The sequence below is a fragment of the Dromaius novaehollandiae genome, chromosome 1 (assembly GCF_036370855.1).
Source record: "Dromaius novaehollandiae isolate bDroNov1 chromosome 1, bDroNov1.hap1, whole genome shotgun sequence".
NCBI lineage: Eukaryota > Metazoa > Chordata > Aves > Casuariiformes > Dromaiidae > Dromaius > Dromaius novaehollandiae.
The window spans coordinates 134,570,136-134,596,398 of record NC_088098.1 but is presented as its reverse complement, the minus strand read 5'-3'; the positions used below and the strand labels follow the sequence as shown (position 1 = coordinate 134,596,398).

The 26,263-nt window shown below is 38.3% G+C and overlaps 1 protein-coding gene across 5 annotated transcripts in view; it reads right to left on the bottom strand.

Annotated features, from left to right (window-relative positions):
- MAP3K15 (mitogen-activated protein kinase kinase kinase 15) overlaps nt 1-26,263 on the bottom strand; it is an 85,503-nt gene that overhangs the window by 18,510 nt on the left and 40,730 nt on the right. For all 5 annotated transcript variants that reach the window (XR_010385422.1, XM_026120687.2, XM_064499153.1 and 2 more), the window contains exons 7-19: nt 21,081-21,251; nt 19,971-20,083; nt 18,797-18,956; nt 18,023-18,173; nt 17,498-17,605; nt 16,099-16,148; nt 14,351-14,446; nt 13,378-13,465; nt 9,565-9,698; nt 8,823-8,950; nt 6,917-7,047; nt 6,541-6,646; nt 693-850 (exon numbers count right to left, since the gene is read on the bottom strand). Coding sequence is in view for 4 of the 5 variants with exons in the window: in XM_026120687.2 (XP_025976472.2) it covers nt 693-850; nt 6,541-6,646; nt 6,917-7,047; nt 8,823-8,950; nt 9,565-9,698; nt 13,378-13,465; nt 14,351-14,446; nt 16,099-16,148; nt 17,498-17,605; nt 18,023-18,173; nt 18,797-18,956; nt 19,971-20,083; nt 21,081-21,251 (1,594 nt within the window). In the remaining variant the exon portion in view is untranslated. The remainder of the gene's footprint in view (nt 1-692; nt 851-6,540; nt 6,647-6,916; nt 7,048-8,822; nt 8,951-9,564; nt 9,699-13,377; nt 13,466-14,350; nt 14,447-16,098; nt 16,149-17,497; nt 17,606-18,022; nt 18,174-18,796; nt 18,957-19,970; nt 20,084-21,080; nt 21,252-26,263) is intronic.

Sequence of the window (26,263 nt, the reverse complement as noted above, 5' to 3'; positions counted from 1 at the left end):
TACGAGTTTTAGAGTTAGAAGAAGAAACTTTCAAATTCAATTTATTTTCAAAATTATCTGAAGCGTTCTCTCCAGTGTTAATTTGAGCATTTAAAAACAGACACACTAAGAGAAACACCGTAGCAGAGTCAACAGTTTACCCCAGGGAGGTAGGTCTGATCCAAAAAACTTCAGATGTGAAATACAGAGCTCCTTTGGTCCACACCAAAAATCCCGGAAAGGTAGGCCCCCCTCTTCCACCACAGCTTCCTACCATCTTGCAAAGACTGGGCCTTTGAAAGACAAGACAGAGCTTCCCTCTGGCAGTGAAGCTTTTAAAAAAAAGATTTAAAGGACCAGAAAGAACTTGGTTGTCACCAATGGAGATTCTAGTTGCCAAGAAGAAAATCATAAACCAAGAGTAGAAGATGAAAGAAGTGAGAGGGTTAAAAACATCAGTTTTCATAAATCCTCACTAACTTTTCAGGTTGCTACGCTGAGTCACAATCTATTTCCAACAGAAAAATGAGTTACTACCACCTTAGAGCAATACAACTTAGAGCAGAGAAGCATCATTCAGTCAGCTTCAAGAACACAGGTCAGACCGTGGCTCTGTGCAGAACAACCCATGTAACAAAAGGTAACAACCAATTAAATTAATATTAAAAAACTGTTAGTATTTCAAAATTCAAATGCAAATAAGTTATGCTTACTTTAAACATTGCTGCTTGAGGCTCCCCTAGTTCATGAAATGGAGGTTTGCCTGTTGCCATTTCAATGATGGTACAACCTAGTGACCAGATGTCAGCTGGTGCACCATAGCCACGTGGTCCTTTATCAATGATTTCTGGAGCCATGTACTGCAAGGTTCCTAGTCATGACAACAACAATAGTCAAATTTACATTTTGCACTGTTATTAAAGAGAAGTGAGACACCTCTAAGCAATTCAAAAATTTTCAGATACAACCTGTATAAACAATAGATTTGATTTCCAATATCAGCACTGAAACTAGCCAGAAAGTTATGTTTTGACATCTTTTCTATAAACCATCTTTTTCTCTCTAATAAGAGGCTTCAAACTGCAGAAACTGCATTCACCATATAATCCAAAAGCTTTCCTAGAATGTAATTATACCAACCAATTTTTGCAGACCCTCAGTTGTAATGATTATGCGTGTAAGGGGTGATGAAAAACAGCAAAATGATGGATGTTCCTCACGAGAATAATTTTTCATGTGTTTACCCCTACAATGAGAACATGGGTGCAGGACAGCATCAATAACAGCAGAGTGAGGAGTTCAGGCAGAGAGGAAAAAGCCTGGTTATAAAGATGGAAGGGCTGAAGAAGGGATATTGATGAATAAGACAAGCAGTGCTAGAGAGCAGAAGTCTAGAGAAAATAAAAGTAAAGTTTGTGGGAAGAAAATATAGTTCTAGACTACAAAGGGATAATAGAAGCAGAGTAGAAAGAATGCAAAGCCAAATGGTCTGGGGGGAGAAGGGTTAGAAGTGGGAAAAAGGTTATTTTTCTGTTAAATTAGGGATATGCAGAGGTCAAATTATCATTGTTTGGTAAATGCTGTTTTGTTCTCAGAACGTCATGTTGCGGTGCTTGCTCTCTTAAGAGCGGATGCAAATGTGTTCAGAAAAAACTTTTGCCAAGTTTTTGATTACTGCCATCACATCGTGTCATACCACAACATCAGAGCTCCCCCGCAGGGAAGTGGGCCCTGCAGAAATACGCCTACTGGAGCATTAGAAGACTTGATTTGGGGACCTACATAAAAGGTTCTAAACACTGTGAGACGCCACTGGCAAAGCAGCTGCCAGGCTCGTGACAGGCCTGAAAGAACAGGACCAAGACAAGAGGCAAACACACTCAGTTTTTACAACACTTTTTTGTCAGTCCTTCTTCAGTAGTAAACTAAGGTTTAATTTCATTCATTGTCAGATACAAACTGTAAGATATATTTCTAGCACGATAACTGCATGAAAAGTTTTCTTTGATAATCACTTTTTTTGTAGTGGCAGTTCGCAGGGCTCTGTTTCAGTGTAGACACATTTGATTTTCCTTTCAGACAGCCTGTTCCTCGGGAACACTTTTCCTCAGCATCCCAGAGGAAGCTAACTGCTCATAGCGAAGTAAACTTGGGAAATGGAGCCTGTTGAGGGCTCACAATTAAATCACCAAGATTTAATCTTGATATGGAAATAACAGTAGCAAAACAAACAAACAAAAAAAACCCAATGAAAAAAATGCATGAGCTTTGAATGAGGCGGGAACACACGTGCAATTTCTTTTCATCTGCGAGAGAGAGCTGTAATGACTGTGACTGTAAATAATCCTAAATGAACCTATTACAAAGCACACTTACAAAACCACATGATGTGAATAATGTAAAAATCCAGCATGGAATCTATGAGCCATATATCCAAGTAGTTACCTTAAAGCCTTTTAAAAACATATAATAGCCTAGCAGGATGATCAATAGTTTTTACAAAGGAAAAAGCCTTGTTGTAAAAAATAAGGGAGTTGTGACAATACTACTAAAGAGCACGCCCCTCCCCAAACCATGCTGGTATTGCACACTAGTAACAGGGTGTTTCAAAAAGGCACACAGGCGTTGGGGGCTGTGTGTGTGTGTGGCGGGAGTGTCTGCATGTGACTGTGTGTGTGCATGGGTGAGGTGTGTGTGGGTGGGTGTGCGTGCATGTGGTGCACATGTGGTGTGCATGTGCAGGTGGTGTGTGTGCACGCATGCCTGGTGTGCATGTGTGCGTGCGCGTGGTGTGTGTGTGTGAGCTGTGGGTGCATGAGGTGTGTACATAAGGTGCCTGTGCGATACGTGTGTGTGTGCATGAAGTGTGCGTACACGAGGTTTTTGTGCGTGCATGAGTGTGTGTGTGTGGTGTGTTTGTGCATGAGGAGTGTTTAAAGTGTGTGCACCCGTGAAGTGTGTGTGCACAAGGGGTGTCTGTGTGAGGCGGTTGAGTGTGAGAGGGGTGTGTTTGTGTGATGTGTGCATGTGAGATGGGCGTGCATGTGTGAGGTGGGAGTGGGCAAGGTGTGCATGTGCAGGTATAAGTGTGTAGGCAAAGATGTGTGCATGTGTGTGTGTGAAGGTGTCTGTGTGCCTGTGGTGTGTGTGAGGTTTGTGTGCATGAGGTGTGTGTGCACGAGGCAGGAGGGTGTACATGAGGGGTAGGTGTGCACGTGTGAGGTAGATGTATGTGCGGAGGGTGTGTGTTTGCACATGTGAGAAGTGTGTGAGAAGGGGGTGTACACGTGTGTGGGAGGTGTGTGCAAAGGGGGCATGTCCATGCAAACGAGGGGCGTGAGTGCGTGAGAAGTGTAAGAGGTGTGTGAGATGTGCATGTGCAAGAGGAGGGGTGTGCATATGTGAGAGGTGTTGGTGTATGTGTCAGAAGTGTGTGTGAGGGGCGTGCGAGGGGTGTGCATGAGAGAAGTGTGTGTGTGCCTGAGAGAAGTGTGCGTGCGTGAGAGAAGTGTGTGTGTTAGAGAAGGCTGTGTGTGCACGAGAAGTGCGTGTGTAAGGTGTGCGTGAGAGGGGTGCATGTGCATGAGGGGTGTGTGAGAGCTGTGTGTCTGAGGTGTGCGTGTGTGAGGTGTGTGTGCGCACCTGAGGTGCGTGCAAGAGCTGTGTGTCTGTGTGAGGTGTGTGTGCGCGTGAGGTGTGTGTGAGAGCTGTGTGTCTGAGGTGTGTGTGCATGAGGGGTATGTGTGTGTGCATGAGAGGGGTGTTTAAGGTGTGTGTGAGAGATTGTGTGTGTGTCCAAGAGGTGTGCGCGTGAGGTGAACGGGTGCATGTGAGCGAGATTGTGTGTGTGTCGAGAGGTGTGCGTGTGAGGTGTGCATGAGGTATGCGTGTGCGCAAGGTGTGCATGTCCACGTGAAGTGTGTGTGTGAGGTGTGCGTGAGAAGTGTGCTGCACGTATGAGAGGTGCGAGAGAGGTGTGGGGGGTCTGAGAGAGGTGTGGGGGGGGTCTGAGAGAGAGAGAGAGATGTGGGGGGTGGGGGGTGAGAGAGAAAGGGAGAGTATCTGAAAAGCTATTTTTGTAAATATCAGATGACAAGATCAAAGCGTTTTAAAAATAGCTGAAGTTTACACAAAAGTGTTCAATGTAGCAAAGGTAAGTCAACTAGAAGATGACAAAAAAAATACAGGAACCCACTGTAAATCGCAATTCCTGGCAGTATTCTTGTTGTGCTTAGGAATTTTAACATCCAAGGCTGGCAAAAACAAACTTAAAGAAATAAATGTATTGACACTTCAAAAGCTATACACATGTTGACAAAATAAGACCCTGCCTAAGACTTATAGTTGGCTGTCAACAGATGAATCTGATTGCCTCTGAACTGTCCTGGGGTGGTCAGTTTGCCTGTGACAACGTAACTGCAATATTTATTATAATACTGATAAACAAAAAGAAAGTGAAAAACAAAACAAAAGCTGGTCAGTCTGGAATCACTGATACTCAGTCATATACTGAAACAGTGAACAATCCACCCTAACAGAGGAAACCTAGGAACATTCTTAATATTTCAAGCATTGCAATACTTATTTTTTCCACATGAATTCCTACCACTCTTTTATTACAACTTAGAAATAAATTATTTTTCTTTGTAGGAATGCAATGAAACTACAGTGTGATAAACTTGTGAACAATTGGGGAAAGGACATCTAGCAAAGATAAAAGGGACTGGATAGTACTAGGTTCATTAAATATGACTGCTGTAGAACAAAAGCTCCAAGCCACAGCTTTGCCCTCAGGCTCTTTCTTGAGTGGAGTGATATAAAATTCAACCCATTAGAAGTCTGATCCTTGAATCATCTGTTTTGTATTACACGATGCCTACAATCTGCAGAGTTTACGTACAGAGTTCAGAAGCAAAACAAACTGCAAGAGAGTTTTGAGACCCTCTAGAGAGTAGCTTACCTAGCAGACCTACCTACTACAAGAGCTTAACTCAAGTAAAACATTTATTTTCATACACCTACCTCCAAGGCACAGAAAAGACAGTAAACATACAAGAGAACATATTAGAAAAGCACAAGGAAAGATCAACCTCCTTTTTTTGCAGCATGGTGACTTTTCTTCATGAGAACTCCATACTACCATCTCTAATAGCAATCAGTTGCTAAAAATACAGGCAAGGATAGAGCAACTTTCCCCATACCTACTCCATCAACCAGCCATAACAGGGACTTCTTCGGCCAAAATTAAATTTTAGCCTATCATTCTGAATAGCCACAAATGGGTCTTCCTCCATGACTTTATCTTGAGCCCCTCCACATACTTTTAGTTTCCACGGTATTCTAGGGAAACGAGAGGCTATTCCCCACACTGCTGGGCAGTGAACCCCTTCCCCGCGGAACAGACCTGCACAGAACTAGTCCAGCGATACTGGCAAAGACAAATATTGCAGGCAAAAACCGCAGGTATTCTTTTTCGGATACTGCAAGAGACCTGTGTGCATTTGAGAAACACTCATTTAGTTGTATCAGCACAGTGACTGAATAAAAATGTGTTTATTGAATAACTTGTCTGGAAAATATGGTGAAACCCATTCAAGAACACTTCAGAATCCAACATTTAATCAGCTCTATTCAGACATAATGTCAATTATGTATCTGTCTGTCGCAATGTCTGCAAGCTGAAGAGACTGCTTGGTGTAGTCCTTCATTCTAAACAGAGTATTCAAATGCTGCATTTATGCATTCAGACTGGATGATTCTAACAAAGAACACAATGTTTTTGTCTTCTTTAAAGGCCTACTAATTTAACGGAATTTGATTCTAATTAAAATCTGTTTCAAATGCCTGCGCCTGATGAGATGTTGCTCTTGCATGTAGATGTTACATGATTTGTTCAGATCATGATGCAATGTTAGGCCAAGTATCCAGTTCACAAACTTTCCTAATAATAACTACAAAAAAAAAAAAAAAAAACCTTAGAAATGTCAGTTATTTCAGAGCCTCCATAATTTTATTTACATGGCTTCCTTTGTAAGAAAGCTGGAGAATCACTGCCAGACCGAGGAGATGGAAAGCCTTGATTAAATGAAGCCGTCATCTTCTGTCTTCATACGCATGTCCAACGACTACATCTATATACTATTTCCATACTTAAAATGCAGGCCAGTGTGAGACTTGTGATTTGTGATTTCAGCCTATGGTTATGACTATATAACACATGAAAACGTGATGTTATTTGTTTTTTCCATTGATCAAAGAACTGAGTAATTATATGAACATTCCTTCATTTTCCATCTTCATTTTCAAAATCATTATTACATTAAAGAAATAAAAGTAAAATAAAATAGAATAGAACAAAATAAGGAAGATAGCAAGCCTGTGTTTACAGCAACCCCACTCCTGTTCACTTCTCCCTAAAAATAGACACACCTAATCCCATCTCCCTCACAAACCCAATAAGCCTCTTGGCTTTAACTCTGAATCTATCATCAGTCCAGTCCTGGATGCTAAGAAGAATCCACATTAAGAATGCTGGTACAAACTCTGCTCAATTACTCTTACCTGTAAACGTTTCAGTGCATGGATTGATTCCTGCCAGCCGCTTGGAAGTACCAAAATCAGATATCTTTACCACACCACTATAGGTGTTCACCAAAACATTATCCCCCTGTGGGTTGGATATAAGAGAGAGAAGGAGGGGGGGAGACAGATGAATACAAACAGATTCCATACTCCTTCAAGTTATCTTTATAATTTGCCTTTCTACAAAGGAATTTTCCAGGAGCAGGAGGGGAAGGGACTGTTTTATTCTTGTCTTACTTTTATTTTAAGCTTCCATGAAATCCTACTGAAAGTTCTACTTGAGGTTAGAATAAAACTGACTGAAATAAACACAATCAAAAACAAACCACACAAGATACAGTGGAAGAAAACTTACCTTTATATCTCTGTGTACAATTTGGTTCTCATGGAGATATTTAAGCCCTTCCAGAATCTGCTTGGTGTAAAATTTTATAGTGGGTTCTTTCATTGGGCCCCATTTAGATCTTAGGAGAGCCGAGAGGCTGCCTGAATTGGTTAAGAAGAAAGTGTGTCAAGATAGCAAAATCTCAAGATTCATATGAAACATTTAAGGCTGGATTAAAGTTTTGCTCAGTATCCTAACATGCGAGAGAAATGCAGTACCCATAATTAAGCAAAATTTTTCCTAGTTCTCTCAGAGCAAGTCACTGACTGGTTCTTTCTCTCTTGCCAGCTCAGCTTCCACCTCCATGATGTGAAGAAGTGTTACGACACAGCTGGATGCATCTCCCTCACTTCAGTCTAATGACTGCTGACACTGGGACTAGCTACCATTTGGCCCTTAATGAAATAAAGGCCACGGTAGGTAACACTGTACTATGTTATATACTATACTCTGTGAACCATGGGTGAAGAGAAGCTGATTTACTCTGGCAACAAACCAAAACAGTCTTTTCCTCTGACTTCCAAAAGTTAATTCCACATTTGCAAATATCTAGTGATAGAGGAAAGAACACTCCTGAAAGAAATCAAGTTACAGATGATCGGACTGGGAGATAGGTCATCCACACTTCCCCTACTGGTAACAACTCTAATTGTTTTTTAATAACACAAATATTTTAATCATGATGCAAAACAAAGGCAGAATGGCATTTTCTGCTCATACGAAACTAAATGTAGTGAGTACACTTAATGTCAGACAAATTCGGTTGAAGGGTTTTTCAGCCCATGCCAATGGTTTTCTAAACTGAAGTTTCCTCAAAGAATCTTGCATAATCTAAACAGCTGGTTCCTTTTCAAAACTAGCTGTGGAATTAAGAAGGCCTGAACTAGTTCAATAATATCCTGTCCTTAACCACTAACCACAGCACATGCTAGTATGCATACATGAATAGGAAAAAAAAAAAAAACCCCAAAACCTAGCAGGTAAACAACAGTAACTGATCATCTTAACAACAGCAGGAAAACAAGTGTTGGCATAAACTCCTTACATCAGCATGCATCATCCAGGTCGCAGAGTCCACACTAAAAAGTTAAGGCTTTTAGGTGAGGAGGTCATGAGAGCACAAAAAAGAAAGAACTTCCCTATCTTGAATGTCCCAGATACATTTAACTACACTTTGAATGTTTGTGTCTGGATCTTTGATAGAAAACCTGAATTTTGTTTTACCTGATTTTTTTATTTTGCAAATTACATTCTGGTAAGGATTTAACATTTACACTGACACAAATTTGACACTGAACAGCAAATAGCAAAAGGGAGGTAGGAGTATAGTCTAGAGAGGAAATAGAAAGACTTCACATCTAAAAACATAGGGAAGGCTCAAGTAGCGAAATTGGAAACTGAACAGAGGAAGCACTTCGCATTTCTCTCTAATTTGCCTAGGAAACAGCAGTGCATGTGTCACCTTTGTAAGAAGCAGGTACAAAGTAATATTCAGCTTGCTCCATCAGTTTTACCTCTCAACAGAAGCTTATCCTAACAACTCCAATTATCATCCAACTCCTCAGGCTAAAGGGACCACACAGCTTTAACTCCACGATTTTATCGACAAATGAGTATTTGACATCAAAACTTTAACAGTCTCCTTCCAATGACTTTTCTCTAGGCTTGTAATTATTAGAGGTACAAGGTCCTGGGAGTTGTACATTTCAAATCTATTCTTTACATGCAGAGAATGTCACTTGTAGTTAACTTCTCAACGGAAAAGCCAGATACAGTGCACAAACACATTTAGTGCACATCTATTGGCTTTCACTAAGTTTGGGGTCCAAACTGCTTTTGATTCCTCTGAGAGACTAAAGTTCAGAATGATACAAACCTCCTGGTACCTGCTCCATAAAAATCTTAATGTATCCATCTTCTGAAACAGATCCAAGATACTGGACAATGTTCCGATGCTTTAAATATTTATGCAGTGCTATCTCTTCATGAAGAGGCTGAGAATATCTATTAAAAAAAATGAATTGAGGAGTAGCTGACGATGCAGGAAAAGGTCCTAGACTATACTTAAATGCTAGTTTACAAACAGAATGGATTTTAGGGATTTTGGTCCAATTCTCAGCAAATATTTTGTCCATGACCTTTACAATGCAGCACAACTAGCCGCCTACTCAGAAAAGCTACAGAGGCAGAGCCAAGAGGAACCCACTAGGACAAACATGCCCTCAAAGAAAGTATTTATACATATATCTGCATCATTATGTAATACTGTCTTTGCCTTGGGAACTCTCTTTATCTCCCGCTCCTCACCCCAGCGCCTCCCCAAGAAGTACAAGCAAGACACAACTGCAACTTGGAAAACAAAATATTTCTTATTCTAGAACATTAGGAAATATTTTATATGTACATACATACACACACATACACACATATATATATAAACTCTTCCAAGCAATAAAAAAGTCCTTATTCTCAAAAAGGTACTGTTGAATACCAAGAGGAAATAATACTTGATCTTTAGTATACTACGGTATTAAAAACCAGCCATAGAAGAACAAAGTTTTCAGCAACAAACTGCATTTTCATTAGCAATGTAAATTTAACAATAAAGTAGGTCTTACCTGCTGTCTCTCTCAGGTATTTCTTTGATGGCTATTCGGACCTGATTGCTAAGGTCTCTTCCAGCATAAACTATGCCATAAGTACCTTTCCCTAGAACTACCCTGTCACCATTCTCATCATAATCATATTCATACTGCAGAAAAGATAAACAAAGTAGTACACAAATTGTTAGCACTCACATTTGAGATTACAAAAAGCTTTAACAGTTCCATAGGGTACTTAGTAGGTTACACACCAGCCTGGTGCCTTATACAACTTCTAAAATGTCCAGGTTATTTGCTTTACAAAACCACTTTTCCTAACCAACTTCCAAATGTACCTGCCCAAACAAGGATCGCAGCATTAAAACAAATTCATCGAAACAGTTCTGGCAAAGGAAGACATTCAGATGTCATCTCTGATAATTTCTGACAGAGCTTTCATAATATATAAACATATGGAACATAATCTAGCATTTTTAAATCTACAATTTAATAAATAAACAAACCAACATTCTCATTACGACGGATGGCACTATTTTCAGATTCTATACTTTCTTTTAAGCCTAGCAGTAGCAAAATTAATTTCTGACATTTTCTCCTCATTAGGAACTTTTCTGAGAGGAAAAAAAGGGCTCATCTTCTGCATAGTAATTAAATATATGAAGTGGCTGTATCAACTGCTGGTGAAACATGCATATGGGTCTTCTCTCCAGCTTAAGAAGTCACTACTGGTTCAGTGTCTTCAGTAAAGCTACACCAGTTTACACTACCTTGTACATGGTGAGCTCATCATAGAGCACTCCTGCTACAAATGAAAGTGAAAAAGCCCATTAATGAATGATGCTGATTCAAAGCACATCCCAGACATTAAATAAACCGAAGTTTCTTACGGAATTTGGGTTAGACAGAGTGCCCTTGATTCAAATCCAAATCGAGGAGCTGATAAAGGGTACTGTAAAAGCACTTGTGCAAAGATTTAAGAAATGAATTGGACAGTTTCATATTATCAGAGATGATCGGGTGTGCACAGACCTCCCTTTGTGTCATCCTAGGTACGAAAAACGATGCCCAGTGTGGGAAAACTACAGATTATCCTCTGTGGCTTCATATGAATTTTAATGCAAATGCAAAAAAGAAAACCTTTACAATTACCATAAGTATTGACATTTCTGTCAATAAACATTTTTTCTGCTTCATCCAACAAGACTACCTCATACAGAATGCCGCCTTGAGGTCTATATATATACAGAATGCCGCCTTGAGGTCTACTTCCGTGAAATCTCCTCCAGATGGTAGTGCAATTCTGCTACTGTAACATCCATGTGTCATTGAAATTCCCTCTCTCTTCATCTCAGAAACGATCCTAAGTTTCACACCATGAGACGGAGGGCGCTAAAGAAAAACTGTCGTTTATCCTAACAACATATTCTGGTCAGTGGTACTGAACTAGAGTTAGCACAGCCATAATACAGTTTCATTTCTCATGTTTCAGTATTTCATGGCTGATAACATAATCCTGTTACATGATAGGCACAACTCACCCAAAATGCCATATGTAAAACTTGTCAAGCTCTTTGGTAGTAGCATATCCAGCTTTCACAGCTATCATATGACATAAAACTGTGCAGAAAGAAGACAGCAGCCACATTGCAGAATTTAAGATTGACAGCAGCCCTGCTTACTCCTAAGTTCTAAGCCAACTCTATAACTACTGTAGAGAAACCTGTGTTCCCTAGTCAGGGTCCCATGATACATGAAAATTGTTGAAATGTATAGTTCAGTGCTAGTTAGTAAACAGTTTAACAGACTGTCAATACTTCATGCCATTTTATATTTGTCTCCTCTCCTTCCAACAGCCAGAAATGAAGAAGGAATAAATCCCTGCTGGTTGCCAAAAATCTGAATGTGTGATACACTGGATGTGCAATTCAACCATAAGGTAGGAGTAAACGAGTTCAAAGCTGACCTTCTGTATGAACTTGGTCAGGGCAGAGTCTGATCTCCAGGATATCCTATTCGGGTGCAGTAGGTACTCTTAAAGTGATAGGATCTTCTTCAATATCAATATCCAGATACAAATACGTTGAGATTCCAAACTGACTCTAATTCCAAATTCTTGTTATAGACCTAAGTTATAGTTGCTTTCAGACAATACTGCAATCCAAAATACACAGCCCTTTGGGACAACATTCTCACAGGAATTCTGATGGAACAGTTGTGAGGTTAGATCCAAAATCAGGTTTTCTCCCCCTAAAACTGTGTTCAAGGTTATTTTCCTCTTCCCCAAATAGGAACAGCTCTTTTATTAATGGTAAGAATTTCTGCTTTCTCTTGTCCTTGTCAAGCCCATCAAGACGGTGCATATTCCACGTTATCTCTTTTTAAAAGTAAGATCTCAGGGTGCCAAGAGACATTGCATGTCTTTGCCCATTTATAAGCTAACCAAATTAACCGCCCCTTCTGCATCTTGATTTCCTGATCTAAGGGCAGTAACTACAAGGCAATAATTGTGAAAACTACAGGATATGTACAGTGATATAATTTAAAGATCCAGAATTAATTCCTATAGTCATTTCTCTATACTTCATTGACCTGTACAGGACTGTTTCCTGCTGTGCATTCTCAAATGCTTTTTCCTTTCCTTTCCTACTATTAGCTAAGTTCATACATATGCAGTGTTAAATCTGCAGCTATAGATAATACCCTTTCTTTGCCAAGGCAGACTCCTGATTCTGTTTTATTCTATAATAAATGCTGAAACCATACGCATATGTATTAAGCTTGGCTTAATGTGCGTATCTTGTCTTTTCACTTGAGGAGAGAATTCTGTGGTCCATATTCACAAACTTCAGTGTGAAAACGCTTCTTCCCCACTGTACCTAACTACACATAGCAGTACTGTAGAGTCTTCTACATTCTTAATCCTTTTTTGAAGCCTCAGGTAGTACAAAAGGCTATCACAAAAAGTTGTTCTGAATCATAACAGAGTTGCTAGAATGGGATGCAGTCAGAAAGATAAGCAACTCAAACAAATCACAAAAGTTGTTTTACAGACAGCAGTTGGATTGACTGAGTTTGCCTGAACAACAACAAAAAAAATTACAGCCTACTTTTTGTGATGGCTTTACAGAGCACAATACAAACAAACTGAAACATAGAATATGTACTCAGTGCTACAGACCTGAATAGCTGCTGTGAGGAAAACAGTGTGTCTTATGAAGGCATGCATTCACCTCACCTAACTTGGACCCATAAAATCTGAATAACCCTTTCCAGGTTCTTCTCTCTCTGTACTGATTATAAAGACAGGCTACAGTAACCAGGCTCCTCAGGTTTACGTTCCAGTGAACAGCTTAAAATACAAGAGATTAAACTGATCCTAAACATCTGGAAATCCCTGTCACAGAAGAAGCCTGTCAAATGAATTTATCTGGAGAAACAGTGTTATCAGACACTGGCTAGAAAAATTGAAGCACATTTCCTAAATGGCTTTTTCCCAGAATTTCTTTCATGTCTTCTCTTTTCATCCACCGGAGCCAGGTGTCATTAGACAATTCTCATCTATAGACTGCTATGTAAACAAAAGATCAGTAACTCACTTCGTTAAGGATTTATACAGCTTACATCACAGCAGCAACAGGCTCACTTCATTAAAAACCTCTTTTTTAAATGAAAGCAATTCTTGTATACAAATATTTTCCTAAGATTTGAAATTTCACATACAGCTAAGTTTAAATGTTATTTCTTATCTTTCCAGGATACTGATATGAAAAACGCAGAGAAAACAGAAAACAAGTTTTGGAGTTTTTAGATTTTTTATCCTTGACATACCTCCAAAGTGTCACCATCAATTTCTCCTTCTAGTTCCAAAGTATTACCAACTGCATCAGACAAAATTTCTTTAACCAAACCACAGAATCTGAAAAACAATAAATATCACAGGATCAAAGAAAAATATCCTCTCAGGAAGAGATTAAACAGATTTTTCACACGGTAGGCTTTGGTTTCAAACTAACACACTGACTAGCATGTTTAGACATAGGTTTCTTTTATTATTTACTTTCTCCATGCTTATCCTGTTTCATATGACGAAGAACATCTACACATTGAAAAGCATACATAATATATGTATAATAAGTATTGCAAGAAAAATAAATAGACAGTCCATCCCTAAATATTAAGTATATTAACAAATCAATCCTACTTTAACATTGGAAGGTTTACGTGCTAAATACCAATCCCCCAAAAGAATCTGGTCTATAAAGATTTAGGCCTGAAATTCGGTTAGCATGCTTATTGTTCAGAGACAACATGTTCATCTGCAGAGAATATTCAAATACACAATGCTAACCATAACAGGTATCTGTGAAGTAATATAAGCTACAATTTGCATTACATCTAGTTGTTCTTACCTAAATCCAACTGAAAAGGTATATGAGGGAATCTAAACCAATATAGTACCTTACATGCCATGTTTGCTATGACAGACAGAAAAAGAAGATAACAGGTATAAGTTGGAATAAGCTACTTTAACCTAAGCCATTTTTTCCAATCTAATGATCAGTAAGGTAAGGTAAACTGATCAGAACCAAAGAGCAATTTAAGTGTAATGGGACATTGCTCTCATTGCCTCATAAATCACTGAATTTAGCTCACTGTTTCTAAATCAGGAAAGGAAATGATGAAAATAAGAGAACAGATACTTTATTTTTCAACCAAAATAGACAGCTTTCAATCTTTACTAAACCAGTTGTATTCAGGGCAGAGACCTCACATGTAATACCCACACACAAAATGAACTTACCTACTACACTGGCTTTCTGTAGAAAAGTAGATCTGAAAGTCATCAGAATTGTCATGGACATAAAGAAAACAACATCGCTCATCAAACTTGGATATGCTGTAAAAGTTACATTGAGAAAAGTTTATTTTGGATGTAACTATGAGAAGGAATGGAGCAGGAGATTTTTTTTTTTTAATTATGAACACTGAGCAACCACCACTAATATTCCATACCAAAAATATTTCAAAATATTGCATACTAATGCAATTTGAAAAGTATGACAATTTTAAGTTGTCACACAGAACGAACACACAACTCCATTAAGTATAAAAAAATTGGCCTCTTTGAGCTTTGTACTTCCCAGCAATGATTAAGAATCAAAGCAAACGAATTATTTACCTCCCTTTAATTAAAAGTTATCTTTCCAAGCTGCGATTAATTTCCATGCAATGTGTTGACTGAAAGTAATTAATTTGTGTTTTAGAAATGTTTTCCTGAGTTATGCTCAGCAGCTCCATGGATTTCAATAACAGCTTTACATCCATTCATATTACATTGGACTAGCAGAATGAAATATCAGATTCAATTCATTTAAATGAAAAACTGCTCTTAGAAACAAATAATGAAGGTATGGGACAATCTCTGTCCAAATACACAGCTGAAGACCTTCAGAGCAATTACCACTCATCTTATCCAGAGAAGTGGTTTTTCTCTGAGGTTATTTGCTTAAATAAATTATGCAAGTTCAGAGAAGATAAACTTGGAACCAAAAAACTTAGATGCCTATGGTCAAAACTGTAACCCAGAAATCTACTGCTTTGACAACTACAGAACTCATTAGGTACCTAAATTGCTGCTGTGTTTGTATCACAGGTTTCTCAAGCACTTAAGCTTGTTACACATATCACAGGTAATGGCCCTAGGAAGGCCTGCTCCACCAATGAAGTGATTTGCAAACTCAGGGAGATGGGAAAGGCCGAGCTGTGTTCCCTGTGCTTATGGCTCCTCTGGTTTGCAGTGTCTCTGTCCCTTGCTTTTCTGGCGGCAAAGTGGCCCACCTTAGGATGTGTAAGTAAGCTCTGAAATGCAGTCTTGTATTTTGCAGTTGTTTACACCAAATGCAATTCTTTTCTATTAATTCAGTTCCACAAAACAATCCTGTTCTGTGTAATATTCTAATCTTCCTTTGTACTAATATTTGGAGATCTAGTTTTTTATCATTAGTGTTTTCATTAATCTAGGTGTAACAAAATGTAACTACTTTAACTACTTAAAAGCTAATCCTTGAGACACTTTGCTAGCCATCTGCTTCCAGCCCAAGGATTTTTTTCTTTGTGCAAAATATGTCTATGCCTCATTTAACAGTTCTCTAGTGAACCAAGTTTTAGCTAGGAGACTTTTAAATAGAGAAGGCAATCATAGAAAAGAGATTTCAATTTCCTTCTCTGAATTCTAGCTGCTGGTACAATGGACAATGAAGTACAGTCTCATTAATTGAGAAGTTTAGTAAATACAAAAAAATGCAGGTACACAACTGAAAACAGGTAAATCTAGAAAAGAATACACACACACATTTTAGATGAGTATTCTCATTAGAAATATACAGCTCTGATCATGCATGGAAAACTTTCTTGTGACATTTTTCAAGCCAAGTTGAACAGAAGAAGCTTTTGTAACAGGCCATGCAAAGCAGAAGTTTAAGGTAGAATCCAGATTTACCCCTTAAGGCAATCATAAAACCATGCTTAACTGTTTTCAGACATACCAACCTTATTCCCCTAATGGAGGAAGCTGTAAAATTCCATTCGTGAATCTGCTTCTGTAAAGAACAAAGATCGGTATCAATCAAGATCTATATCAAAGATGTATATCCTGAATTACTACCGAAAAGAAAATCAAAGCATAATAAAACAAAGTTTTTCCAAGTCAAATGTCATCTTTTCAGCCACCTCTTTTTGTGTGTGGGTGTGTGTTTGTTTTGTAATTTCAAATAAGCTTGATGTCTAGGTGGGAAAAGGCCATACATTACTGTTCTACTCACTTGAGGTAAAATTAATCAGAGAAAGGTAGGAGAAAAGGCTGCATTTCCTCATGTAAAATTCAACTTGAAGAATAAAGCTTGAAGTACAACTTACTAAACATTACGTTTTGACTCCATACATCAACTTCTTACATTAAACATGGAGCAGACTCTTTACTCCAATCTTCTCTAAGCTGCTCAGGCTCAAAGGGAGTGGAAACTTCCTAAGAGGCATTTAGCCAGTAGCTTTGGCCCAGGGAGGCACAATGGAGGAAGGCCTAGGAATGTAGCCCTTCATTAATCTCCAGCTACCAGCTGGGTCTTATTTAGCACTGCTAGATAGGCCCAAATAATTTGTTCCATAAAGCAAAATTGTGTCAGACACAGACACATTCACTACCAGCAGTGAAGTAGTACAGTGTACTGGAAAAGAAGCTTATAGGTCCTGGTAATTATGTGGTCTTCTTTTGTTTTGACTAACATGTCTCTTTTCCACAATTCACCTCTCTACACTCTATCCTCCACCTATGTCTTCCTGACATTAGGGAGGGTTGTGCAAATACCTTCTGCATTTCAGCTCTCCCAATATGAAACTGAAATTATTTCTCACTTTTAAATGATTACACAGTCTATAACTGTGCATAGTCCTTTTCTAATCTCTTATACTTTATCCAACAATCCAGGACACCAAAAATCTTCTCTCTCGGCATTTCTTTGTCACAGACTTGTACATTTTTTTCCTAGTTTCTACTTCTATAGTTGCAAAAACTTTTACAACTCCTGCAATGTTAAACACAATATTAGTCTCTGCTTTCTGTATATCTTAATAAAACACACACAATTCTAATGAGAAATATCAGGAGCAGGGCAAGCAGCCCAACACTTCTAAGAAACATAGCCAAGTGAAATAAGCTTGGAATTAGAGGTTAAGAACACCTGAGTTCTAATCTTAGACTCCCCTTTCATTTTCTGTGTAAAAAGTCTATTTTCCACATGTGCATGAAAGAGATATTGAGGCTTGTGCTTCACAGAAATGTAACAAACTTCAAAGAATTGTAAAGTGCTCCAAAATCTACATGTGAAAAAGGCACTTTGAGCACAATGAATCAAGCACAGAATATGTGAAACACATCTGCCAGTAGTTTTACCATCTCAGTGGGAGAAACATGCCACAAAGACAGAGATCTCTCATCTGCTTCATTGTTGATTGACGCATATGCAGGCTGGTAGACTTTAGTTGGCTCTATCACTAAAACCTGAGAAGAGAAAAATTTTCATTAGTAAAACAACAGCTTTTACACAAGAGCATCTTAAGGAAAAAAACAATACTCTGATATAGATAATAAGTAACCTCAGCGTAAGGACCAAATAATTGGGGGGGGCGGGTTGTGATTGAAAGTCAGGGCTAGGCAGGAAGAGGTTGTGTTCCTATATGCAGAACTGTATCATCATGACTTTTACAGTAGACTTACAAGTATTTTTTAGGATGCTTTTAGGATGGTGGGTTAAATGTTAAAAAAAATAAAAAGATTAACAGAATACAGGGTTTTGGTTAATGCAGTGAAACAACAGGCAGCTAAGCACGCAATTGCTATGTTTAGAGTCTTTCAATTCCTGTTATATCCTATCCAGAAACATAAGACATACAGAACTTGTTTAGCATAACATCTTACTGGAAATCTCAGTCCATTAGTTGTTTCTTTCGTTGCCTCAAAAATTATATCTAGCCAGAATGTCAATCTTTCTTGTCTAGGAGAATGTTCTACGGTGAGTTTCTTGAAATGCTGAATTAACATCACATTCTGAACTAATGATTTCAAGTACCTAGAACATATTTAATTAGTGAGTTAACAGAGAGAAAACAGAATTTGACCAGATACTAAAAGCACTTTACTGACTTACACATCCAACCAAGTAACTGCAAATGTAATCCACAGCAAAATTAAATTTATTTTAAAAGCTACTATAAATGAAAATGATTGTGTTGATTTTTACAGATTTTTTGAAAGAACAGCAAGTTTAGTGAAAACCTTAAGTCATAAGCTCACATGGACATTCATGAACAGTATCTAATTGGAAAAGAGTACAGTTACATGAGTAGTTACACAGTGATTAAAAAAAGATATCAGCCACAAAATAGGAGGGATGGGCAGCAGCTATCTAGACTCTGAAAAGAGTTCTGTTTCACAAGGAATCATCACTAATTTCAAAATAATTTCATGTAAGACGTGTGCTTCAATGGGAGCTAAAACCAACAATGAAGGATAACTTGATTTCCTACCAATGCCTCTTCCTCTTTTCCTCCCAAAATATAAGAACAGAGTATAAAGTCACAGAAATACAAAAATTTGAGATTTAAAGATCCAGTTAAGTCACCAAGTGTCTACAGGGTTGTTTTGTGCATTTCCCAGAGCTGGATACTTAAGATTCAGCCATGTACCACATACCATACTGGAGGCTTCAGCTTAAAAAGTTTCTCTGCTGCCTGTACTGCTTTACCAACATCGTTAGCCAGCATGCTCACACTGAAGAACTGCCCCACATCCCAGTAATTGTTCATTTTTTCTAGGCTTCCTTTTCTTCCCAGTAAACTGTTTAACCGTACACCTGTAAAATGTGAAAATATATGTATTTTTTTCTATCACTAAAACCATATTCAGATTCAAACAAAATTTGTACCAAGACTAATAAGACTTGACTCATCATTAGTGTTTAAAAAAAGAAAAAAAGAAAAGAAAAGAAAGAATTTTTGCAACTAACATCCCCAATACATTTCAGACAGCCAGAACTCCTACCACACATGATGCTGAAAAAGCTCTTGTGCTATCTGCCTGGGCTATCTGCCTCCTGATTTTCAGCATAAGCTGTGCATCTCTGTGACCTTAAGATCTGCATCTGCTGCAAGAGATCAGTGGTCAGAGGCTTACGCAAATCCTCACCAGAGTAAAGACACTGGAGCAATTTAAAGCTGCCTTTGCGTTCTTCACCTTTGAGGTTCACGTGTGTGTTTCAGACAGGATTTGATTCCAAATACAATTATCAACTACTGTTTTTCTAAGAAGAACTGAAGATCTGTTTCTACCACATGATCTATTTATAGACCTATCTGTAGAGTGGTGGATTTTAGTTAGCACTTCTGTCAAAGACATCTGAATCTAGGTAGACTACTAACCATCCTGGTAGAGCCTTCCATGTGATATTGCTGGGGAATCTTTCAGTTCAGGGACAACAGAAACCCCATGGACTCTTTCCTGGCTTCACTGAGGAAAGCTGGGCCATGCTGTGTCACCTCCTGCCTTTGTCCCCTGTTGCCTACGCAATGGGATAATCTCATTGGCGCTGGGGGGGCAGTTTACAGACAGTGCTGAATGCAGTTCTTCCTTGTTCTCTTCCCATCCGTGGGGCCCTTTAGGTTGGCCTACTCGCTAAAAAGCCACCCCAAGGCAAGAATGAACAAATGTTCCTTCAAGATCCCTTTGTTGTAGACTGCCATCCAAGATCCACTATTAAAAAGCCTGGACTGCCTTTCTATCCATACAGCCCATCTCTATAAACATTGCCCATTTTTTTTCATTGGGAAAGAGGGCAGGAATTTGTCTGTGGCGCTGTGTGGCTACTCACCTATTTTTCTCAGTTCCATTGAGCTTTCAAACTGTTGCCCTGCAACAAGTAGCAGAACTGCGAGGTTAATTCCAGAGTACAGAGTTGACTGGAGTTCAAATCCTTTGCGATACCTGCAGAGAGAAGTCAAGAGCTAACATCTCACTGTATAACAGAACTAAGTACTACAAAGTTTTAGTAGGTGTTTTAAGCTATCAGTTTACTGCAAGGACTATATGGCTAGTTGGTATCAATGGCACTCTTAGCAAAGGCCATTTGAAATAAAGTGTTTTATTTCCTCTAATGGTGAGAAAGAAAAACTTTTGCTTACAATTTTATGTCCTACCAGCTTGTGCAGTTTTGTGAAAATCAAGTTGGAACCAGTTATTGCAAAACTAACTCTTAAATGCAATAGAACATAAAATTTTATTATATTACTGGTATGAGAAAAGCCATAAAAATACTAGTCTTCAGGTTGAGTTTTATAAAAAGGCTCCAAATCCTTTGTTTCAAAACTTTGCATTCATCAAAAGTAACTGAGACACAGTTGAGAGAAGCTGAACACATCCTACAAACTGGTGCAGAATCAGAGATCCATCTGAATCCTGAAAGTTCACTACTACCCATCCACACTGTGTTGTTAAGGTGATTTGGGGAAAAATTGAGAGAGAGAGAGGTATTTTCACAGTTGCCACGCAAACCCAAAATGCTAACTTACATCACTGTAATCAGCAGTAGTTTTTATGATTATACAAACATACATATGTGAACAGTATGTTAGGTAAGTACCTCCTTCAATAAATCATCTGTGTATCACTCTATATTCATAATGAAGTATATAAAAAGAAGCAAGCAAAACTTAAAAATAAATATATATATATAAAAAAATAAGTGCTCTCAAAAAAAAACCCCACACAGAACACCACACAGTAAATCACTGCCAATCGTTCCCTCAAAAAATACATGCCCAAAGACCCAGTTCTCAGTAAACCAATTGCTCAAACAGGACTGTGTTAAAAAGAGAACAAGTAGAACATGTGATCTGTTTTAATTGTCACAGCTCTGCTTTTCAGAAGTACAAAAGTCTGAAAAATTTTTTAAATAGAGATTTTTTGGGTTTTTTGCTGTTACCATTCAATGGCATGATCTCGACTACTGGTATCTTTACAGTCAGAATCAAGAAACATATCCTTGTAGATCCTCCCACATAAGCAAAACATATCTGGAGCAGGGTGATCACACGTCTTCAGGACTTGAAGCATAACTTGTAGCGCCTTTTCCCTGTCACCCACATTGTTTCTTCTGAAATCAAATACAGAAAATAAAATAAACGAGTTCAGATCTGAAAAAGTGACTGCAAGATGATAGAATAACATTATCCCCTATCTATCCTACAATCCAGCCATCATTACTATATACAGATTTTGCTTTATTTACACTGAGGCACAATTGTCAGTTGGTTGATAAAAAACAAATGTATTCTCCTATCCAGGAACTCTACTTCTAGCTCATCTAAGAAGACAATTCTTCTATGAAAAATATCTGCCATCTCTCATGATTCCTTCATGCACAAGCAGACAGACTCTGTATGTACTGTGAAGGGAAACAGGTGCTGGCTTAGTGATTATTCCTGAAAATACTTATAGAAAGCTGGCTGTTTTCAGCAGTCAGCCTGACAACTCATTTGGCTATGTCCAGGATTTGCAATCTTGAACCCGGAGGATCCAGGGCCAGTGCTGAGCAATACTGTCTGCGTGTGGGAGAAGCCACATAAATTCTACTTCAGCCGAAAGAACGATGGAGCTCAACACGGAGCATTTGAACTACAAGGAGAGAGAACCCCCCCCACACACACACACACAAAGCTGTATTCCTTTCTTAATTAAAATTCTTCAGACTGGAGAAAAAATCTGGAAAACAAACAGTGGTCATAAGCTTATTTTGATGAATATTTATCAATTTTAGTAAGAAAAAAATTATTGGTTAAATATCATTTAAGTGTTGAATTATCATTAAACACAACATCAGAATTTTTGACTCATTTGACTATGTTTTCTTTAGAGGGTTTAGAATTCACTATTTACAACAAAAAAAATCACTTAGGACAAACAAAAATGTTTGTTTGCAAGAGTAATGAAAACAGAGCTGTAAAGATTAATAGCCTCTTCAAGACATTTTTTCATCACTAGAGAGATTTAAAATATTTAGCAACCCCTTTTCAGTACTGTTTACAATTTGCTGATCCCTACCTAGGTAGCCAGGTTTACAAGTACTACGATTACTTTGTCAGCAGTACCAGTAGCAGATAATGGTTTCTGGTAAATTAAGCATTTGCATGTCCTAAAGAATTAACATTTGCTGTAAAACAGCTCAGTTCCTTACGTGATGAGTTCTCAGACTAAGACCAGCAACATCTCATTTGTAGCAAAAACTCATGCTTCTGTGCACATTAGATGACAGAGAACATTACTATGAGTAAACAGATTTATAACTAGTTATGTACTGCCTGTGATGTCACAAGCACAGTATAAATTTTTGCAGCAAATACTTGAATATTCTTCAAAAAGCATTTTTTCTTCAGATTGACTGAATTCAGGTTGTTCTGAAATTCATACCAGTCATCTCTAATGGGCATTCAAAGAGAAAGTTAGCATCTTCTTTCAGTTTTACAGGAAATAAAATGAAAGAGAAGTGTGGAGGTAAATCCATTTTACTGGTCAACATTCTCGAACCAAACCTGTTTGAAACTAACCAGATTCTCCCAAAATAATACCCAAATTTCACTGTTGTTCATATGTTTAAAAAAAAACAAGTTGGGTAAGCAAAGCTTAGAACAAAATTAGTCCCTAAAAACAAGTTCAAGCATATGCCTACCATGATATCACAGAACATGGCATGCATTCAAGCTTTCCTGAAAAAGAAAGAAATGCATGAAAAATAAAAATAAAATAAAATAGAAATCGCTAACTGCTTCCAAGACGAGACAAACTTTGACTCAGCTCTGCCTTGTGTGAAAACAGGTTAAATATTAATGATAACATTAAGATGTGCTATTTATTGTTTGAAAGAGCACAACTTTAAAGAAAAAGACTACACTACATAGAGCAAGACTCTGTTTAGAATAGGCCACTGCACAGATAAACACTTTTGGACACCAAATGATGAACCTGTGCCACTTGAAGCCAATATTAGGATTATTTCAAAGGACCAAACCCTAAAAAACAGTATACTAAAGACTCAAAACTAAAAGATTCTATCTCTTACCAGGAAATGCTGTTATTTATTCAGTCCTTATAAAGGAAAGAACAGACCACTATTAAAATATACTTTTGTGTTCTAAATTTTGTTTATTTTAAACAAGTATATATTAAGCTAACAAAGGACATTATCAAATACAAAAATCAATTTAGATATCTCTTATTAAACTATATTTTTCGCACCAGCACAGTTAGATGCACATTGTGCATTACAAACCCAACATATCATTTATTATAACCCACAAACTTAGGAACAGTTATTGCCTTCTGAAGCAATCCCCAAAAGCAGGCTAACCAAGCAAATACAGAACAGAAACATCATAACTTAATTTAGGCTACAATCAACTTCTGTAAGTCAATACAGAAACGCATTGTTTGATAATATACAGTATCTGTTATGCTGGACCAAGACAAATATTTATCCCTATTTCATCTCCCACACTTCAGGATCTGTATGCCTGACAGCTTACAACTTGTTTCAGGGTCTGTGGTGCTATCAATACAATAAAAGAAATGACATTAAGCTTTTGAGGTAAGAACACCAACTTTTATCTTTCTGACCCAACATCAAATATCTTAGCTTTCCCCACCGCAACCCCCACCAGCAGAGTGAATCACACAAACGCTGGTTGGAAGGGACCTCTGGAGGTTATCTAGCCTAATCTGCTGCTCAGAGCAGGACCATCCCCAACACTAGATTAGGGCAGCCTTGGCTCTGTGTGAAATCATGATGAGGTGTTTTGTGCATGTGAATATTGCGTTTATGTTAGCTCTAAAATGTGCATTATCTCAAACCTACATCATCCCCAAAATTCATATAAATTGTACGAATGACAGTATGTCAAATGTCATTCCATGATCTGAAATTATGAAAACATCCCAGTGCTAAACAAAACACTGAAAACCCCACAGTCAAAGTGCTAGAATTAACAGGAAATGGACAGCAGGTAAAATTAAAAACATCACGATGTCTTTACATAAATATCCAACACACTAGTCTTCAGTAATGTATACAAACTGAGGCTGTACCTCAAAAAGAAACTAAACTTGTAGAGCTAGAAACAACATGAAAAAGGGAGAGAATGATCAAGGGAAAGGCTTCCATATGAAGACAGCTTCAGTATACTAAGACTTTTCAAATTGAAATGACTAAGTACAGATATGAGAAAGGACTATAAAATTATCTTCCATTTTTTCCAAAGAAGGCTTCTGCAAGACACCTTCATAGCCTCTCATCAATTCTTCTAAATCAGTTGTGCTGTATTTTTGCCACTTCAGTACTGCCAGATAGCTTGCAGCCTCCAGAAACTGCTCACCAATTCCCTTGCCAGTTAGCTAATTTGATCATTGCAGTGTTGCCACATGATTTATCTGTCTGCTTACTCTACCATGCTTTCTTAATCCCAGAAACTTTCCTCTCACTTCCCTGTCTGCATAAGCCTCTCATTTACCTGTCTCTCCATCATGCCCCATTATCTGCTCCTCCTTTATTTCTCTGAATCCCTCTGTGGGGTCACAAACCTAATGAAAATATAGTAGTTTAATACATAATAAAACTAAATTTTAAGGCTTGTGTGAAGAGCGTTCAGAACACCGAACGACCAGAATTAAGGTATGATAAAATTATGCTTACAGATATAGTGTGACTTCAGTTTTGTATTGTGTTCTAACTTGCTCTCCACCCCGTCCCACTGTCTATTGTGTTTTGCCTTAACCCAGGGTTGGAGTCTGACATTCTTACTCATAGTGAGAAGTATTCAGCTCAAAAATTTTCCTCTGAAGCTACGCGGTAAGTTGTAAAATGAATCCATATCACCTCTTTCAAAAAGCAGGATAAATTTGAAAGCTTCCTAATACTCATTTATGAAAGGATTTTCTCCCTTCCTCCTCTTTCAAAAACAAGCTCCTGTTCAATAACTTGGCAACTTCAGTCACAAAAATTTTTGCTTGGATTTAGAAGCCCCAAGGTACTCTGTGCTGCTGAGATCTGTCTCCTTATTTCCACAGGGAAACAAACACACCACAAAGTGGCAAGTCCCAATGGTGTACAGAAAGGTGTTCAGTGCTCTCTCCCTGTTTTGTATGCATGGCATCCTCCTTAGCTATTGATTTAGGGATCGGAGACATTAAGTCTCAGTTTATGAATTCATAACTGTTAATGGCCCCAGAGACACTCCTTCCTCAACTCAGTTCCTCCTCCATTTCCCTAAGCCCCTATCCTCCTCCCCCTGCCAAGTTCAAGAATAACTTGTTGGGTTTTGTTTCAGTTTGTTCAAGGGGTTTTTTGACTTTGCAGCAATGGGGGAGAGGCAACAAAAACAGCAATCAATCATAATTTGCAGAAAACAATCTTGCTACAAATCTATGCTCCTTTTCCCTTCTCAAATTTACTTGATAAATACAAAATTTCCTACTGCTGCCTCAGGAAGTCCCTGAGCCACAAGTTGCTGGAAACGGTGGTAGAATTTAGGGAGATGTATCACTATACATTTTCCTGTCTCCACACTTTTTCCTAGGAATCTGCTCTAGACCACTATCAGAAACAGGAATCCATGCTAGACAGAACTTTACTCTGAGCCAGTATGGTCATCCTTACACTGTTTTTCACCCCAGGTCTCAAAAATTACTTAGACATCATATTCATGTCACTCACTCTCACCTGGAATGACACTGTCTTACAGCAATAGGCAAAATCCCATTTTCTTTCTTGCTTTTTGATTTCAGGGCTTCATACTTCTTTCCTCTCCCTCAAATCCACTGTTTTCCCTTGGTCCTTCTCTCCATACCAGTCATTATGCCATTTCTGTTTTAAATATTCCTAAAACAAAAATTCTTGATGTTTCACAGGCTGGTTTCACCACCTTTAAAACATTGGCATGATTAGGGAACCGGAACTACACCCAGTGCACCAATTCTTTGTCCGATGTGGTTAACATCTGAGCATTGCACAGATTTTACTGGGATGAGAATTAGGGCTCTCTGCAAACAACAGCTGATAAAATCCTTTTTTTTTTTTCTTCACCTTCTGTTCACCTCTTCCTCTGTTGCTAGCTGCCT